Source organism: Arvicanthis niloticus, chromosome 9 (assembly GCF_011762505.2).
Source record: "Arvicanthis niloticus isolate mArvNil1 chromosome 9, mArvNil1.pat.X, whole genome shotgun sequence".
NCBI lineage: Eukaryota > Metazoa > Chordata > Mammalia > Rodentia > Muridae > Arvicanthis > Arvicanthis niloticus.
Genome location: NC_047666.1, coordinates 46,971,349 through 46,991,331, shown reverse-complemented (window position 1 = coordinate 46,991,331; position 19,983 = coordinate 46,971,349). Strand labels below are relative to the sequence as shown.

The 19,983-nt window shown below is 42.3% G+C and overlaps 1 protein-coding gene across 1 annotated transcript in view; it reads right to left on the bottom strand.

Annotated features, from left to right (window-relative positions):
* Positions 1-19,983, bottom strand: part of Itpr1 (inositol 1,4,5-trisphosphate receptor type 1) — a 320,805-nt gene that overhangs the window by 106,803 nt on the left and 194,019 nt on the right. Inside the window, exons 40-44 of the mRNA XM_076940207.1 lie at positions 17,980-18,012; positions 9,786-9,821; positions 8,584-8,631; positions 2,957-3,089; positions 781-971 (exon numbers count right to left, since the gene is read on the bottom strand). Of these exons, the coding sequence (XP_076796322.1) occupies positions 781-971; positions 2,957-3,089; positions 8,584-8,631; positions 9,786-9,821; positions 17,980-18,012 (441 nt within the window). The remainder of the gene's footprint in view (positions 1-780; positions 972-2,956; positions 3,090-8,583; positions 8,632-9,785; positions 9,822-17,979; positions 18,013-19,983) is intronic.

Sequence of the window (19,983 nt, the reverse complement as noted above, 5' to 3'; positions counted from 1 at the left end):
AAATTGTAACACACATACATACATATTAACATTCCTTTAAATGAATTTTGTGGGTCTAGAAAGAAGACATTTTACAGAGGACCCAGGTTCAAATCCAGGAACTCACAAATGGTGGTTTACAAGTGTGAGTAACTCCAGTTCAAGGGGATCTGATGCCCTCCTCTGGCCTCTGTGGGCATCTGAATGCATAGTATGCACATAAACCCATACAGGCACACTCATACGCATAAAGGAAGCAAACCTTTTTTTAAAAATGGTCTGTTCAAGGACATTTGCCAAAATTAATGTTGTTTAAATGTTATTTTAATAATATTAGTATTTTCATTATTATTTAATAATACATATCATGTGCAGCCAACAAAAAAGTCATTTATTCATCTTTGACTAACCTAGCCTAAGTTTCTTTTCCTTATCAGTCATTTGCTTTCATTGAGCTTTCAGTTTATAGTTAATAGTAGTTACAGAGCCTATAGGTAGGTAAACATTTTAGATCTTCTAAATAGCACAAGTCTGAACACTCTTCTGACTGTCTAATGATGAGAGCATCTATATTCCTGAATAAAGACTATAAACAGACTTTAATCATCCATTTGACAGACGTTATAGTATACCTATGCTGCATTTCAAATACACCGTATACTTTGGAACTATACTTGAAAAGACAGAATGGTCACAGCATGAGGAAAATGAGCTCTTTCTTCCTCATGAGACTAAGGCTCAGCCTGGGGACCTGGCTCTCAGAACCAGGGCACCACACCAGCTGCCACACCGGCTTCCTACCTGTATGGTGGTGTTGCCTCCTTCCAGAAGTGCAATGGCCAAGAGAATGCTTTCGTGGAATACTCGGTCACTGGATGCATTCATTATGAGATCGATGACCAGATTGGAGGCTCCCTCCTTGTCCAGGTGACACTGAACCTCAGCCAGGCTCATCTCACCCCTGCTTGTAGAGCTGGATCCAGGACCTCCCCCTGGAAGGGCACAATATTACTCTTATTAAGACACTGAAAACGATTCAGGATTTGCATATTCACCAAGTGCCAACCTTTAATGCTCTAAATGGTCGCATCATTCCCTTCAACCCTCTCATCAAGACCATTGAAAAATGCTGATTATTATCCAAGAGGTGAAGGTGTTTGTGTCAGGAGACCTAAACTTACAAGTGGCAAAGATGGTACTGAATTCAGGTAAACAAAAATGAAGGAAAATTAATACACTTTCATCAAGTGACCCAAAGCCATTCAGCCAATTCAGTATCTTAAAATACAATGACTTGGGGCATAATCACTAAGAATTGGTTTAAGAGTCAAATCAAAAGGAAACATCTCTTAAGACTCCTCCTCAAAAAGCTTCACCTAAAACAATCATCATCAGTCTTCTTTCTGACAAACTCCTTTTTTGACGTCATTCATTCATTCAGTAAGTATTAAGGCAGTGCTTGGCATGAAGACAAGAGCTGGGGATGGGGGAAGGGTGAACAAATGAAGTCCCCTCTCTTCACAGCTCTTCAGACAAGATCAATACAGTTTAAAGGAAAGGGCCCATGGCACTCAGTGGGATGGTTTCTGATTATTTTTGGAAAGTTCATGTTTAAGAACACGTCTTCAGTTATTATTAGCAATAACTGAAGAAAAAACATAGAAAAACAGACTGATTAACTTCAGAACACAAAACACCATCTAGCGTTCCTTCCCTCCAGAGCTCAACAGAACTGCTGCTCTCACTGTAGCCCTAATACCTGTGTACCATCTGCCAGAGCTGTAAGGCAGCCCATATGGACGTATCTCCCCACATCGAGAGACACTTTCCAGTTTCCTCAAGTATCTGTCAAAAACCCACTTCAGATAATACACAGAAACAGCTTTGAGGTGTCTCATGAGAAATGCTTCTGTAAAAATCATGGGATATTTGGGGTTTGAAAAGCTGAGTTTCATCTCTGGAATGTCCAAGAATTACATCGTCACTGAAGCCCGCAAAGCTCTTTGAATCGGACAAACTAAGTTTTCATCAGAGGAAAGCCAAACACCCTACCCACAAGGTGCTGGGATAAATACATTAAATACTAAGAATATTTAAAAATGTAGATGTATTTTACTTTATGTGTATGAGGGTTTTTAACCTGACTGTACTACTTAAGTGCACTACAAGAATGCCTTGTGCCCTAAGATGTTTGAAGAGTTTATGGATCCCCTGGAACTCAAGTTACAGATAGATGGCTGTGATCCATCACGAATGTTAGGAACTAAATAAAGCTGGATCCTCTACCTGTGTGATACATGCTTTTAATTACGGAACCATCTATTTCATCCAAACAATATGTTTTTTATGTTTTGCATGAAACTTTCTAAGGAACTGAATCTGCTCCACAACCACAACTCCAAAATTATCTCAACTCACCTTGGTGTCTTGAGCACTGGGCAACGTGTGTGTGTGTGTGTGTGTGTGTGGTTTGAAATAGACTTTTGTTTTTCTGTTAAACTATTATAAAAATAGTAATTGTCATATAAAGGGGTAACTGGAAGAGTGTTTGGAAAAGCCCTCAGAGTATTCAGCAGGCATACAATAAATGCTACGTTTCACCATCTTGGCTGCCATCATCCTCATCAGTATAACTCCTAATGAGCACAGGACAAGAGACAGTGAAACCTAGCTTCCCACAGCACTGAGTATCACCGGAGGGTCATGGCATGGGAAAGAGGGACAAAGGATGTATGCAAAACACACACACAGAGAAATGCTATCTTATAGGGAAATATGTTCATGTAGCACACAGATGGTTCGTCAAAGAAAACAAACTTACAACAACAACAATAAAGAGAAACAAACACAAAAAACAAAGAAAACCAAAACTTCCAATACAGGTACATCTACGTTTCAACTAGTCAGGCAAAAGCAGACAGCTACTTATGACATGCTCAGTTCACACAGGATGCTCATTACAGAGCACAAAGCCTACCTCCTCCCCCAGGCTTGCTGGGTCCTCCTGGTGATAGTGGGCCATTGCCAAAGCTGGTAAGGCTCTCTCTTCTTCCTGAAGGTCTGATGTTTCCATAGTAACGGTTGACCAAAATTTGCCGGAGTGCCTCACCCTAATCCAAACAGGATAATAAAATCAGATTTCAAATTTAAAGAATAATTGAGTGATTAAATATTTAAATTGAAGAAAAATACCCACATACATACACGGGGATATTCAGGTATATTCGACCGAGTTTCACTCAGTGAAAAAAAAGAGATTAATAAAAAGCATTTAAGAAACTTTGAAGTCAACTTTCAATATTTTCTCAGGGGACAGAACATGTTTTATTTTGAAGAACTGGTGGCAATCTACACTATTAAATTCTGAAGTGTCCTCTCACATGATGATAAAGACAGAACAGTAATTCTGAAGGGCAACTAACAGCAATGAAAAACAAAAGAAAAGCCCTTTGGGTTAAGCTGATGAAATTTGGGCAAACTGCAAATTTTACAGGTCAGCTTCCACATAGCAGTATATATATATAAAAAATGCCACTCAAGGCACTGGGTTTATTTCTGAGGGTGTGAAGGAGGGGAACAGTATTTGAGGCAGTGTCTAGCAGAAGGGTGGCTTTAAACTCAGTCCTCTGTAGCCAAAGATTATCTTGAATTCTGGGTCCTTCTGTCTACTTCCCAAATGCTGGGGTTAAAGCTATGTGACAACACGCCTGGCCCAAGAGGATAGTAAGATCTTATAGTAAGAGTGTAAGCTGACATGACAGTTGACCGCAAGCCTTTCTTACAAAGACGGCTGATGGGGCCACATGGTGAGGACAGAGGGATGAAACAGAAAATAGGCAGTGGTTCCAAACCTGTGGGTTGTGACCCCTTTGGGGGGGGGGGTCAAATGACCCTTTCACAGGGGTTACCTAAGACCGCTGGAAAACACAGATGCTTACATTATGATTCATAATCATGGGAGTAGCAGCATTACGGTTATGAAGCAGCAATGAAAACAGTTTGACGGCTGGGGGGGGTCACCACAGCATGAGGAACCGTACTAAGAGGTTGCATAAGGAACGTTGAGAAATGCTGGCTAAGTGTAAGATATACTGATCAAAGGTAAGCAATATGGACGAATCAACACTATGATTTGTTTAAAAGTAACACAAGAAAAAGAGGAATAAGGAAGAGATGGAAGAGGTAAGAATGAGCAGGAGTTGATAGCTGAAGTTGAGTTACCGTTTCCCAAACTCTTCCTAGTCCTTCAAATGCGTATTTCAAGGATTTCCTAATGAAAAGCTTAAAAAAATATATAATCATCAACAAAACCCTGGAGAGTGGACATAATGACTCTTTCTTACAACTCTGACAGAAGCAATCTGATTTGTTCTGCAACAGGATGCACGCAGAATCCAGGAGTGAGCTTATTCTCAGCAATCACACCTTTCCCATGCCAACCCTAAGGGAGTCCTGGACCACCAACTGTACATTTCCCAGGGACTGTTTCCTAGGGGCAAAGCAGTAAGGCCTGGAGTACCTCCAGGGTAGCGAAAGAGAGGCGTGTGGAGTCTAGCAGAGGGAGGTGCTGACAAGTAGCAGGTCTCTAAAATAGTCAAGAGTTCTGAGGAGACCTAGAACTGAAGCATGAGTCAGTAGAATTTAAAGTGATTTGTTAAGAAGTGCTGAGAATAGGTCTGGGACTGGGGGAAGGGTTGTGAAACAAGTTGGAGGGGGGAAAAGATTGGAGGGGGGCATTCTGAGAGAAGCAGGCAACCAGGGAAGAAAGGGAAAAGGCAGAAGCCTGGATCCTGCCAACTGGAAAAGTCTATCAACCACCAGGGCTACACTGCCACATTTGTTTCCTTTGTTAATTTATTCTGGAGCCCACAAGGACAGACATGGATGAAGTAAACCAAGGGAGGGGAAGGTGCTGGGAGCTTGGTGCTGATTTTTGCATGAATGTGTAGAAAATGGAAGGCAGGGGCCCCAAACCCTCATTTTTTTCTTCTCCACCCCCCAAATGGGAAAGCATTTTCTCCTGTTTGCTTGTGAAACTCATTTCCCACCTGGACCACCAGAAAGTCTATAATGCCGAGACTGTTTCCAGCAAGGAAGTCGCTTGCAGTGTTTAAATACTTTCAAAATGAAATGCCTTGCTAGGGAGGAACAGTTCCGGTACAGACTTGTTTCATGGCTCTCCATATAAAGATGCAGCTTGACTGCTGTTCCATCCCACGGACTTAGACAAGCCAATCAGCATTCCCCAAAGGCGTCACTGGGAAACCGGGGACTTAAAAGCTGACTTCAGGGGAAAACAAATTTGAAAGAAATATCTGAGAAGAAAGAAATGGGGAAGACAGGTTACCTCTGAGTTGAATGAAAGATTAAATATAACCCCTGTTTAAAAAGAGCCGGATGCAAGTATGCTACCAGTTGGAGTGAGAACAGAGCCTGGGAGAAGGTAGATTCCCCTTGCAGTGTGAAGAGACCTCCGATCTGCCAGCATGCTCTCAGCCCATCTATGTCACCATCAAGAGAAGAGTCAGGAAGACAGCTGAGCTGGGTGGTCAAATCAAAAGAAGTACGATGGGAGGCAGTCAGCAAGCGTGCATGCCTGACCTTTACACAGCAGTTCTCCTTTAGACCAGGGGGGCTCAGGCCTTCACCTCCCACACTTGTTTTCTTTCCGACTCTTGATCTGGAGGTTGGGGGCAGCTGCACTGGGGTCTGTTTGCCATCACTCAGGCAGGAGGTGAAGAAGAAGGGAACATGTGGGCTCTGCACAGGAAGTCCGTGTTTATGCAGCCCGGATGCCCAAGTGATACAAAGGGACTGCACATTTGCATTCTGCCTCTCCTCAACAGAAAAACCCTAGCAGTTACCATAGCAACAGATGCATCAAATGGTACATTTTCCCCCATAATATCATGAAATGTGCTCATTATTGGGGGAGGCTGTAGAACACATTCCACCCACAAACTTTCCCCATTCTTATTATACGATTTGTGGTATAAATCTCACATCAGTGTGTGTGTGTGTGTGTGTGTGTGTGTGTGTATGCGTGTGCATGCGTGTGACTGGACACACATAGAAAAATGTAAATATATAGAAACAGAACAGATAGGAATTGTTTTGGCTTATTTTTAAATAATATATTAAAGTTGCTTTGTTTTTCTGTATAGACTAAAGACAGGATTCTGGATAAAAGGGGACAGGAGAGGAACATGAATTAACATTATTAAAAGTTATGTAAATCTCTTGTGTTTTTCTGAGTCATTGTTTTAATTTAAGCAAAGATGAAATCTTTAGAGAAAAGCCTTCCTAATCATCTTAGTTGGAATTACTCAACACTGAGTGCTAAGCTGTTAGCCGTGTACCAGGCTATAGCATCTGATTGCAAAGGAGAAAACAGATTCCCCAGTACTGTCACTTCAGCTTTGGCACCACACTGTATAAGTATAGTCTCCCTCCTTGCTTCCCTCCTTGCATCTAGAGCATGAAAACAAATACCAGATATTTGTCCGCAGGTAAGAAATTTTACACATGGTATTACTTAGGACTGAGAAGAACAAAATGTCAAAGGAGGGGTCATTTGCAGTAAGTGTCATGTTAAAATAATGACAATGGACACACATCATCAGTCCTGAGCTCCAATCATGCTGATCTGCTATCCAGGTAGCAGCTAATGAGCTGAGTGGGAATATAGCTACGAGCTGAGCAAGGTACCCAAGAATCAATGCATCACTTGCAAAAGAGATGGAGGTGGCCTTTTGGGTTCCCCGGTTCCAACCACTAAAAGACTTTGTGCTTTAGGCAAGATCACCTCTTAGGCCTTGAGTCTCTCACGTTTTTAGTATTTACAACAGTACCTGAAACAAACAAAAAACAAAAAGAAAGAAAACAAAAACAAAAAACCCTCTCCCTTTTCTTAACCTTGCTACCTACAAAGTTACTCAAGTGTTTCAAACTGCAAGGTTAACTACGATGTGAATCTCAAACACTTCAGTCACAGGGCTTAGCGATTTATGTGCATGGCTCTGTGTTACTATACCAAGGGATAGAGATTAGTATAGTTCCCACTGCATAGTGGAAGAAACCAAAGCAAAGAAACGTGAAATAGCGTACAGATTAGATAGCCATTACCTAGCAAAGGAGAACTGTAGCTGCTTCTAATAACAACGACTTGTTGTTTTTGATGCTAAGTCCCTTGAGAAGCTTAGGGCATGAAGGATGGCTGGATACCTATGCTGGCTACTTCTAAGATATGGGATAATTCTTTACTAGTTGGCAAAAACCCGGAAAGGATGTGAATGCCATGTGCCCCTAGGCAGCGAGCTGCAGGGATACAGTCTGTTAGAGGGGCATCATGTTCCAAATTTGGTCTAAATGCAAGCTTCCTAGAAACTATTCCTTAGCTAGAGAAATCACAAAACGTACTTCTCTATCAAGGCAGGAAAACAGAACAAAGTCTGAGAGACAGAGGGACAGGGTAGGGGCTGGAGATAGGAACAGGGCATTAGGTGCCTCACCTGTTATCTCAGAAATGACTCTCCATGACACAAGTGACCAGAACCTCATGACAGTCTTTACACAGACTGTTTATTTTCTAACCCTGTGACCTTGAGCAATATGTTAAACCTCTGAGGTTCAACTTTCCTAACCTGTGGCACAGGGGTAAAGGCCTTGCCATTGGGACAGCATACACTTTGTTCACGACTGACACATGGGCATAAGTCTTACACAATACTGAATAAGTTCTCAGAAAACCGAGATGCTCAGCTATCTTCCAGAAATAGATAATGTGAAAAACCAATGCTGGTCAGCAAGTTCATGCATGTATGTAATATATATATATACATATATGCATATATATACATATATGATATTCTAGAAAATTCTTTGACAACACACAGCCAGCATTATAAGAAAATATCAATCCTTTGCCCTAGGTAGCATTCTTCTTCTAAAAATCTATACAAACATAATTTTGTTCCTTCTCAAAGGATGAAAAATTACAAGCCCCTTCCTAATTTCGGGGAGCTTTATGTGACTGCTACTGTTCCAAGGCTTATTTATCCCCTTGCCCACCAAAGGCTGAGATGTAACATTAAACAACAATAGCCAACTCTGAAGGCTGTGAACCTACTAACAACCAGTGATGAAAATTTGTATGTGTTTGTTGGAACACACGCTCGCACAGGTTAAAAAAAAAAGGCTGGTTGAAGGGAAAAGGAGGAAGTTAGCGCTCTCACAGCTGGGCGGTGTAATTATGCTCAGCCGACATTGTGCTTTTGTGTTAACCGTGAGCTGGCTTTAAAAATCCCTAGTCACTACAGAAGCACAAAGATCTCCCCATTACCTATTTAGAAAACCGTCTCAGGGAAGGAGGGGGTGAGGAGCTCACTTGGTTGTCCTTTGAAGCTTGGTTGTACAGAGTTCTGTTCAGGTAGGTAACAGAACTGCCAGTTAGCTTCACCTCTATATTTGGGATGATTGGTCCTAAGCCAATTTGTGTTTGAACAACATCAATACCAACAGAAGCTGTCTTTAAATCACAGTTGTGTGGCTGAGGAGGGAGTGACAGTCATTAGCTCCCAACACGAGAGACTCAAGGCTACATACCCTTTTATGGTCTTCCAGTTGCCTCAGGGGTGGACTTGGTTCAAGCTCCTGCTAAGCATGCAGAAATTCCATTTTAAGTATGGCACTAAGGAAACACTACCATCTTCAGCATCAGTCACAAACAAAATACATTGTGAGCTCATATACAGTCAAGGTTACATAAAAAGAATTACCTTGTTTTGTGGTTTCCCCCAAGGTATGAATACTTTAGATTCTGCTTAACAATCATCCCAATCCTTCCTCCCACAACACTGTTTCAAATGAGCTTTTGGGCCATTTTGTTTGTGTGTGTGTGTGTAAAGATTATGAATAGTAATTCTATAGGATATGCTGTTATTAACCCAAAAGGGGCTGTAAAGCAAGACTCAACTGGGCAGCTCCTCATGATTCATACATGCAGTACTGAATAGCACATGCGTAAGGACACTGAAACATACAGCATAGGTCCGACACATACATGAGACCACAGTTCTCCCTAACCCACCAATGGATGAGTATTCTAATCAAAAGTGTTAGTGAAGAGTTCTGATTAGAATATGACAGGCCGATCACGGGAAAACATCCACGTTGCCCCTCAGGGGCTCTATCACTTGTGTCTGATTTTTCTCACTTCCGATAGACTTCTCTCTGACAAAGCACCTTTCATTTCAGCTTGAACTCCTATAATTTATCAACAGTGTCTGACTGCAAGCTTTCATGCCTGGAAACATGCCCGCCCTAACAGTTTCTCTGATCTTATTCACTTGAATCAACTCTGGTCCTTCATTTAGCCAGGGTAGCTGGTGACTGTGAAGGATGGAGCAGAAACATTGCCTTGTGCAACTTCCTTAGTGGTTTCTATGAAAACTAAAAATTCTTTTCTAGATTTTCAAAAGTGCGTGATCTTTGCACAGAATCTGAAGTCAATTCTGTACAACAGCAGAATGATCTTAACACTCCAGATTTTCTCATATTCAGCCTGGAAAGGGTTAAGATTGAAGCCCTATAATGATGCATCCTCTCACCTGGAGCTTGCTTAGTCTGGCTCCACCTTCAAAGGACTTTCTACCCCAAAGCAGCAGCACAGTCCCAGCCTGCTAGAGTCTTCCCTCCCCTGCCCAACACCAGAATGGATGATTCATCAAGACAGTGCACACACTGGACTGGGACAACTCAGAAGCACCCATATTTGCTGTATTTGCAAATATAGGTGGGCAACACACCTCTGTGGAGTTCTCAGCTTCCGGTGCCTGTGGCAGCTAATTGGGAGTAAAATGAAGCATGTTAGTCATGGTATTTGCATTTTATAGACCACAGAGAAGTCTGCAGACCGACACCAAAGGATGAAACATGGGGAGAAAGATCACAGACAGGTGATTTCACTGAATCACCTGTTACATGGGGCTGGGCTGTCGACGGGACCAACCACTTGATGTTTAAAGTAAATGGAATGTGGTGGAAGAGATGGCTGATAAAAGATTCAGGTTTAAAATTAGAAAATAAAATAGTATCATTGCGATGATTATAATTTTTTACCATCAACATGACTAGATTGTGGATCACCCAGGAGATATGCTTCTGGGTGTCTGGGATGGTATTTCCAGGTTTTCCTGAGAAGAGAAGACCTGGGCTAGTTCTGAGTGGCACCATCCTATAGGTTGGGATTTTGGACTGTGTAAACGGGGAGAAAGGAAGAAGTCAGCTAAACACCAGCATTCATCTTTTCTACTTCTGAACCATGGTCCAGTCTGACTAGTTACCTGGAGCATCTACCATAGCTAGAACCAATCTCTTCTGAGCCACGGTGGGATGAAAACCTTTTGCATCTTAAGCTGCTTTAGCCAGGCATTGTGTTATAGCAGAAAGAAAACCAAGAGGATAACTCAGCAAGAAGGGAGAGCCACTGCTTATGGGGGTCTTGCTGGGCAATGAGAAGGGCAGCTGTACTGTGGCAGGAACAGAACCTCGGAGAGACACAGAGATGGACCAAGGGGACAGACAACAGCACTGCTCAGGCCTGGCAAGGCTCCTCACTGCCACTCCCCTGGGACCAATACCTCCTATGGATTTATGCTTTCTCCTGTCTCCATGTCCCATCCTGCAGTGGATGAGGACTTACCGAATGGCATTTCCTCTTTTACAACCTCTGAGACAAGATGATTTTCTGCATTTTGTGCACGATTGCTTTAACCTTATGGTTCCCCCTAGGGATGTTACAGAAAGGTTTCCTGGGATCATTCCTGCCATGCCGTGTAAACACCCTAAACTCTATTTCAAAATTCCTATACCACAGAGGAAGAAACGCAAAGGATACACACATGAACTAGCTAACTCTAACTCTCTCTCTCTTCCTCTCTCCGTGTGTGTGTGTGTGTGTGTGTGTGCGTGTGTGTGTGTGTGTGCGCGTGCGCGCGCGTGCGCGCGCGCGTGCACGTGCGTGTAAAAGGATAGCTCAAAAAAGGTGTGGCTAGAAAAGTCTCCTGCTCATATGAAGCAAGTGCCAAAGGACACGTGCGTGAACCAGGGCACCAATGTCAGCTATCCCCGTCAGATCCTATGTGGGCTGCCCTGGATCTGAGTCATGCTCCAGCAGCATGGCTGAGTGGTGCAAGGTACAGTATGGAGCCAAGGAATGAAGCCAAGGCTCTTGCTGGAACCATATGACCTTGCCCTCTGCTGTTGCTCTCTGACATCGTGCACTGTGCACCCCTCCTCAAGCCAGAAGGTGGCTGTACAGTGGCAAGCCAGTCCTGAAGACTGAACCTGTGAGACCTGGGGTGGGTACGGAGCTTCAGTGCAGCGCAAGGCAACCACTTTAGTAACTGGATCACCACAGAAACAAAATACCCTTAATAGAAAGCTGTTATCATGTAATTTAAAAAAAAAAAAAAAGTCTTTCTTTTACTTCCCTACAGGTAAAATGGAAGAGCAATGGGAACAAACTATTTACCAAGGGTAGAGAGAAACTTGTGGTGGGCTGCCCAGTCAGGTCTAGATAGAGCGCCTGTCATATGGAGTCCAGCGCTACCTCTTCTGGGGAGAAAAAGTCAGTGCAAAGCACGGTAAGGAAAATAAAATCAGAGCTGAGGTGTTGTGTACTGTCAAAATGGTAAACACAATCCTATGGTTGGTCTGCCTCTTGCTTTAGGCTAAAAAACAAAACAAAACAAATAAAACCCACAAACAACAAAACCCTGCGGAAACAGTTTTGCTTTCTGTCCTCAGTACAAAATGGATATATAAGAAGCAGAGTGAACGCAACTGCCCATTCATGCTAGTGCGGCCAGAGACAGAGATGGAAGGATTGTCTTCTATCATTTGTGTTGGCCACACTCCCACAGACATGTCCTCTAGGTGCATTCTATATGATAACAACACAAGGATTACAGGCAGGGATTTCCTGCAGGAAACCAAGCAGCTACCCTTAGTCCTTTGCCAAAACCAAAGCTAAGGGAAACGAGGAAGACAAAGTCAGAACTGGTGTCCGCTTTTTGTTTGTTTCACTCTCTACTCTGTCTCATTTTCTTTGCCCCAGGAAGCATATTCGATTCTGCAGACACCATCAGATGTACAGTACTTATTTCTTAATGTGAGATCTGGGATTTCCCATACTTCTACCATTGTACTTCGTGCTGTATTTTTTCCCTAGATGACTGCTGTGCGTGTAAGTCTGATTTTTAAAATAAAACACAAACCACTTAGCTATCTTTTTTAGTTTTTCCCTGAAAGTCCTATGAAGCTTTTTTAGGCCCTGGAGGATGCTTTGAGGCCTCATGAATTAGTATTCAGAAGGACACATTTTAGCGCAGGTTTTTATTGGTGGATTACAATGGACAAGGGAGAGCACTGGGTGGTGTCATGTGACGAAGCTCTCTGGGAGGCCGTTTTGGTCACCGGAGAACCTCCTTGGGCTTCCACATTCTCATGTGTTCAAGGAGACTGGAGCATCATTGGGATTCCTTCCAGCTAAAGTATCAAATAATGAATGGTCTATTGACAGTAAACTTCATTTTAAAGAATCTAACAGCAACAGCCTATACCTTCTTCATCTCCAACAGCACTTCCTTCCCCAGTGAATGAAGTCACAGTTCCTTGGGAATAATCTGTTTTTAAGGAAGTAAGTTGCAATTCTGAGAAGCATAAAAGCAAAATACACATGTCCCAAGAGTAGCTGTGTAAATGTAAGAAATGGTACCAATATAAGTAAAGAGTAGGCTTTGATAAATAAATTTAGTTTCTCAGCAGTTATCATTATTATTATTATTATTATTATTATTATTATTATTATTATTATTATTATTACTACTACTACTTTACTTGGATGGTGATGTTCCAGTGAACATTTTAAAGGCTAATATTTTAAGATCTACATATTCTAGGTCTTATTTCACCATCATAGCACATGTTGCTGACACCTCTAATCACAGCTGGTTGGTGGGTGATTAACATGCCTAGTTATGAATTTGAAAACCAAATATTGCCCCAGACTGCTTCATCATATTGATCCTTTGATTAAAAGTCTTCCCAGAACTTTTAAAGATGGTCAACAAAACATAACTTAATAGAAACAAAGATTCAAATGAGTAACAAACACTTAAGAATGATTTAAACAGTAACTTGAGTTCCTGTGCCCTCAATGTCCTTGCTGAATGAGGCCAATAATCAAGGTATCATAACTGTGATGCCAATCAAGTAATCGGATATGTGCACAGAAGATGCTCATATGCTTGCTTTACATATACAAGGTACCCGATTTCTTATGGAGGGCTGTACATGTGCTATCATGCTTTGAACTTTTTAAAGAAAAGATGCCCATATACATCCTAGGTTATTTCTGATGTTTGCGATTCAGCAACCTTCCCACACCTGTCCATCTCTCTATCCAGTCCTTTACATGTGTCTGAATATATAGGACCAGCATACAGGGTGGCCTGTGAATAGGCTTTGTTTTCTACTGTCCATAACAGGAATCCCTCTCTGGCCCCTGGGCATCCACCATTTTCTGTTCAATGTAATGTCCACATACAAACCATCCTAGCAGAAGTTGAACACAAGTCAAGACATGTATGACAGATTGATATATCAGTACATCAAAAATAATTTATCACTTCTGGTCCCCTAAATCAGCACTCAGTAGCCTTTTAATCTGCTTATAACTTCAGGAGAAAGAAACAAAACAAGAGTGAATGGGCTTGTAAGCACATTAGCTACTGCCCATCTTTTATCAGCCTTTGAAACCCTTTCATTAAGAGAAAAGAAAGCTTTAAAGAAAACCAAACCAAAGATAGGGTTTTTTTTTAGCATTTACAAAAACAATTTGAAATATTCACATCTACAAATACAATTCTCGTTTTAACTGTGTTTGCTTTTAGAAACAAAGATAAGTCAAAAATTAAATGGCTCCACCCATGTACTTTGATACATTTGATACATTAGGCTTCATTAGAGCTCAATAGTGTGGTCCGTTATTTAAAAATGTAATCTGTTTTGACGTAATTACACAACTTCAGTCATTCTGGAATAATCTCAGAAACAATAACAAAAAGTTCAAAGATTTGAAAAGGGCCCTCAGCACTCCACAGTGGCTTCTGTGTGCTGACAGCAGAGCTAGCTCTGTGGTTGCCAGTGTCTAACAGTAAACAGTCCTGCTGCACTTATTGGCAATTTCTGCTGAAGGTCGCACATCAGCAGTGAGCTTAAATTCCAGGAAAAAAAGAAAGGTCTTATGTAACGGCTGCCTGAGTGTTGGCAGGTGCCCAACTCAGCAGTTCGCAGTAAAGTAAGAAAGTAGGCCGCCTCCACTGGGGTCAGACGTCATGAGCGCGCCCCCTGAAGGTGAAAAGTAACAACTCCTAAGCTTCTGTCTGCACACCCCCACCCCCAACCTTCAGACATCCTGAATATTACAGAGGTTTGTTTGTTTGTTTGTTGTCTTGGCATCACTAGTTTGTAGGAAGAGTTGAAGGGGAGAGAAGTTAAGGTCACACACAAAAAAATAAAATCAGGTTACAGTTACCCTGGGTGACAAGGATATCTATCTGGTTTTTTTTTTTTTTTAATTTTTCAGTACAGGAAAGTAAAGTTGCAGTTGCCCGCTGTCACCAGAGTGACAGTAATTCAGTGAGGATCTCATCTTAAGTGCAGAGGAATGGGCATATCCTGTGAACTACAGCACACACTTTTAAAACACACAACTTATCTTCAAGGTCAAAAATGAAAAAAAACCTAGGTGAACCACCCCATCATCCACTACTGCTGCCTAAGCCCCAAGTATGTTCCAAAAGGCATGGTACTTCCTAGTTTAAAAAAGTGGGTCCTGCCTTGAAGTTCCCCATTGCATTCTTGCTTGACCTCTGAAGTGACTACTTACTTGACCTTCTGGCATAGCAAGAAATCCCCAGATGATGTTTCCCCACAATTCCATGTATTTCCATCATGTCACATGACAGGCGGGGGTAACTTTTCCATTAATTTGTATGGTCTCTAGCAAAGTCTCCAGCAAGACAGATACTATGTTTTGGGGGCACATTGTATCCAACCCTTAATGTAGTACCTGGAACCTAACAGATACTTACAGTGATAGACATCACTACTTTTAACATCAGCTGATGTCCATTTATAGCCAGTGAGGAAGCTTTCTGTATCTGTGGTTCCTCTCTGCATAGTTACCTCTGGCAACTGTCAGAACCGTAGGATACCAATACCCTGTTGTGCTCCCACAGGCTATTATCTGTGGCCTTCTTCTGATAATTGACTGGCCTTTATCATCAGCCCAAGATTTGGGCTCCCAAGCACACAAAAAGATTTTGACTCCCAAGCACACAAATACACCAATCCATCAAGCTTGACACGGTGCAGGTAGTTTTCCTATCCCCTACGGCCCCTATCATATACCACCCCCCACCGCCCACCCCTCCAGTTTGCTTCTGCTATTCCCAGTGAACAAGATCAAGTCAGGGGTAAAGATAGAGACTGCCTCTTTCTTGCCAAGAAGCAAACACAAACACCAACAGCCTCCTGTTCCTGGTGTCAAATAAAACTTTATCCTAGGAGGCAGCTGAGGAGGGCCTGTACATGCATACTCTTTATGAGAAGCTCATGCCTCCACCCTTATTTTATCGTCTTGCCAAAGTCCTGATGTGCACGCAGGAGGTCTGTTCCTTTCTCCTCAGTTGTTTGCAGCACCTATTTATTCCCCGAGAATACTCAACTGTCCTTTATCATCATCAAAAAGGCAGTGCCTCTTCCGAAATGAGAAAATTGAGGGACCAGATATGCTTAGTATTTCCCCCACTGCCACCACCATGATGATTCACGACAGAGGCCTTCAGTGTTAGGTGTGAGGCTCGTCCCTGCCCTGATCCTTTGCTGGCAGGAGCTCTCATTAAACTTCCATAGAAGCTCAGCTGTGGACTACAGCTTCCACAAGCACACACTGGTAGAAGGTTGGGTGTGAGGGGATCACACCACAGGAGCTGTGGTAGTTTCCAGAATGGGCTGATAACAAAGGTTAATCAGTCACCTCTGAGAAGAGGGCCAGAGCCAAGAGCCTGAGGGACCAGGGACAGGGTGTTGGTGTCCCAGGGTTCTGCTGGTTGCCAGGGGTAACTACACAGAGGGGAGCCACAGTTGCTTCCTCAGGGAATTTTCAAAGAATCTAAGCCCCTGCCAGAACATTCTTCTTTTATAAACAGACAGTATTCTATTTCCTAGAGTATAATTATAAACACACCTGCTCCAACTGTGGAATCTTTCCATAAGCAAGCAATAAACTCCCAGCCAGGAGAACCAAGTAGTATCCTGAGCAAGCAAACACATCAACTGATTTACTATGGTGCAAACAGTGTATTAATACTGCTACACAGACCGAGGTGACGGAGGGTTTGCTTTCCCTGACTTAATCTGTACCTAAGCAAATAGAAATTCAACCTCAATAGCCTAGGGGGAGAAGTTTAAAGGGAGGCATTCATAACTCTAGGTAGAAACAAGGGTATTGAAGGGTGTCAGCATACACAGTTCAGTCCAGGACATTCAAGCATAGAAATAATTAAGAAATGGAAAAGCCACATATGAAATAAGGGAAAAACGACTGTGCTAAAAGCAATTAACAAAGCTGCAGGGATCCTCCCCTTCCTCACCCCTGTACCATCCTAGGAAACACATCTGATTAAAGTATAGACCTGCTGCGTCTGATTAAAATAAGCGCAAATGTGTTTATATAGAATTCACCTTATTGACCTGTACGGAATGAAACTAGCCACATGCAAGACCTAGCTCGACACCCCCCAGTTATGTGGGTAAAGAGTGGCCATTTACCTCTCTGAATGCCATTCCTGAGGCAGCTAGTCCAAATTCATAACCATGTGTGCTGCTTATGGCTGTCTGTGGTATACCTGAACTTTCCTTAGGTATAATTAAGCCATTTATTAAGGGTTTTCAACTATGGTGTATTAAACTAAAGTGATAAGACACTGGATAACATGCCCAATCTGGGAGCGTCATTCCATCCAAAATAAAGTATTAATTAATTAGCCTAACCCCCCAAAATCAAATAAAGTCCTATCCCAGGACACTCTATTCATCTGCCAATAAAACTATATAATGTGTACACGTGTGCATATTGTCCTGCGCCAAAAATCATGCTGGTATGCCTTACCAAGTATATATCTCAGCCCAAAATCATGCAGGGTGTAGTAAAATACACAGAGCAAACAAGAGGCAGAAAACAAATCTCCAGTATAAGATCTACTCATGTATCAATCAGTTCCCAGGACACTATTATAACTGCAAGGTGACAGGTCAGTATAGGAACCACAGGGTGACATCTTCATTTCTGCATCTACAGTTAGTTCTTCCAGAAGAGAAACCATGGCTGAAGGGGTTGCTAATATCAGGGGTGGAAGGTCTCAACTAGCACTTTGGATTCACATTGCTTTGTGAAAATACCTGTGACCCAAGACATGTAATGACTGTCAACACAGAGAACAAGAGAGTAGTGGGCTTGATGGTTTGTTGTGTTTTAACAACTTCCCAACAACAATGTCAATCCATTCTCTCTCATTGGGTCAGATGCTTAACACAAAGCAAAATTCCTTTATGTTAACGCCTGAGCTTCAGGCATAAGTTAGGAACCACCATTAACCAGAGACTCAGTTGAGATGGGGGAATGACTGAAACCTTATTACAGCTCACAAACTCCATCTGGAGGGTGGTGGGATATCCAAGGACGGATGACAGAACACTCTGGAGAGAAATGTGAACACAGACAGGACCAAACCTGCTCACCCCCAGAAGGCACACTACACAAAGTCAGACGCTAGACACAGAGACCAGAGGACACAGCACAAGGTTAACTGGAAGGGGATCATGGAGACACCACTGTGGGACATGAAAAACAAAAAACAACAAAGTTAGGACCTCGGCATTTTCCAGTTCATCAATGGAAATTTGCTGGAAAAGAAGAAAGGGGGGAGAAAAAAAAGAGATTTGTTAGGAAGAGAAACACAAGAATGCAAATGTTAGAAAGTTCCAAGGGTATAATTGACTATGCTCAGCCACGGCACCTTCAGGTGTTGAGGCAGTGGCCATTTGAAGGAGTGTACGCACCCCGGACACTGCCACAGCTTGGAGTGACATCTGCTCTGGAACCGAATACGCAGTATGTACCATGCTTTGTTCACACGCTGAGCAACAAACCTCACTAGTCCATCATCCAAGCACCAAGACAGCCTTGTACTTGCTTATAAACAAGAAACCCTGAACTGAGTGCGATTGGGAGCCGATTCCCCAGGCTATGTTCTTCAGAAGTAGATAGGAAGGGATAGGATAAAAGACTAGAGTACTCTTAACTCACTTGACGGATTTATTGAGGATCAGGAACCACTGTTGGGCTCAGTCAGATCTGGGATACACTTCAGGAGGCAGAGGCTACCTGAAAACCTGGGATCGTGAGTGACCGAGAGTCAACAACTGTCCCAGTTGGACGACTAACGTGGGTGCACTGGCATCAACTCAATGAGAATTTAAAAAAACCACAAGAGAATTATATCAGGTACACTGGGTTAAGGATAGCTGGCTGAGGTGAGTTCAGTTACATTCCATTCTGAAAATGGAAGAGTCTTGTCAGAAATGCTAGTAGTCAGAAAGGCCAAAACTATACTTATCCAGGAGCTTCAGTGATTAGCGGAGAATTGACAATTTAAGAAATAAAACCCCTGGCATTGCCTGAGGTTGGCTTTCTCTAGAACTGAAGCAGAGATTATTCAGAATGGGAAGTGGAGTGTTAAATTCTGAGATAGCCTTTTACATTAGTTCCTGGCCTCTGAATCTCTTCCAAAGCTCTTTGACCAATAACACAAACCTAGGTCAGTTTAATAAAAACTGACCTGAGAGAGGCCAGGACTTAAAATAACTATGCCATTTTTTTTTTTTTTTTTCAAAGAGGATCAAGGGGCAGAAGATTTTCTGTGAGTTAGAGATTCAGGGCAATCTTTAAAATTCTTAGCTATAGGGGTATTAATATTTTTCTTAGCCATGGGTGAGTTTTCATATAGATTGAAAGCACACTGTAGTGGGCATTTCATATGCAGGGGGTTTACAGTCTTGCTATCATTCTGAAGTCTGACCTCTTTGAAGACCAGGATACAGTATATGGGAAGCTTTATACCAAAACATACTTCAAACATCACTTTAGCAATCCTTTTTCATACGTTCTTTATTTTTACGTTTAGTACCTGGTTCTTTGCATTCAGGGACCTGACAGGTGAAGAATTTGTTTGTTTGTTTTTAAATTCCCTGAGTGCTTGTCATGGTCCGGAGAGGGTTTGAGTATATTCTCACAGTTCACATACTGGGACACTGAACCTCACTGGTGACACACATTGGTAAGACCTAGGAGGACCCAAGGTCACACACAGGGCACTGTCCTTGTATGGAACTAAATATCTGATATTTGAATTGGTTTATTTCTTTTTTTGTTTGGGTTTGTCTTTGGTGGGGGGTCGTCAGGATCTCATTCTGTAGCCTACGTTGGCTTGGAGCTCTCTACACAGCCCAAGCTTACCTCACACTCTAGGCACTTTTCCTTCCTCAGAGTCTCTGGTTTTCAGAGGGTGACAGGAGTTAGTTACGAGCTGTGCCCTGCATTAATTCTCAGGAAAGTGAGCTGAAAGGGCAAGGCAGATTTCTCAGTCCACCTTTGGTTTTCTGTTTCAGAATGTGAGTTCTCACTTCTTCAACTACTCAACACTGGACCATAACCCGAGAACAAATGGATGGGGCTGCCCAATCTTAAGAGTTCCAGGCTCCCAAATTATAATTTGTAAGTATAACTTATTTATTTATTTTAATTAATTAATTAATTAAGTTAGGTAGGTAGGTAGTAGGGATTGTGTCTGTTAGGCCAACACTCTACCATGGAGC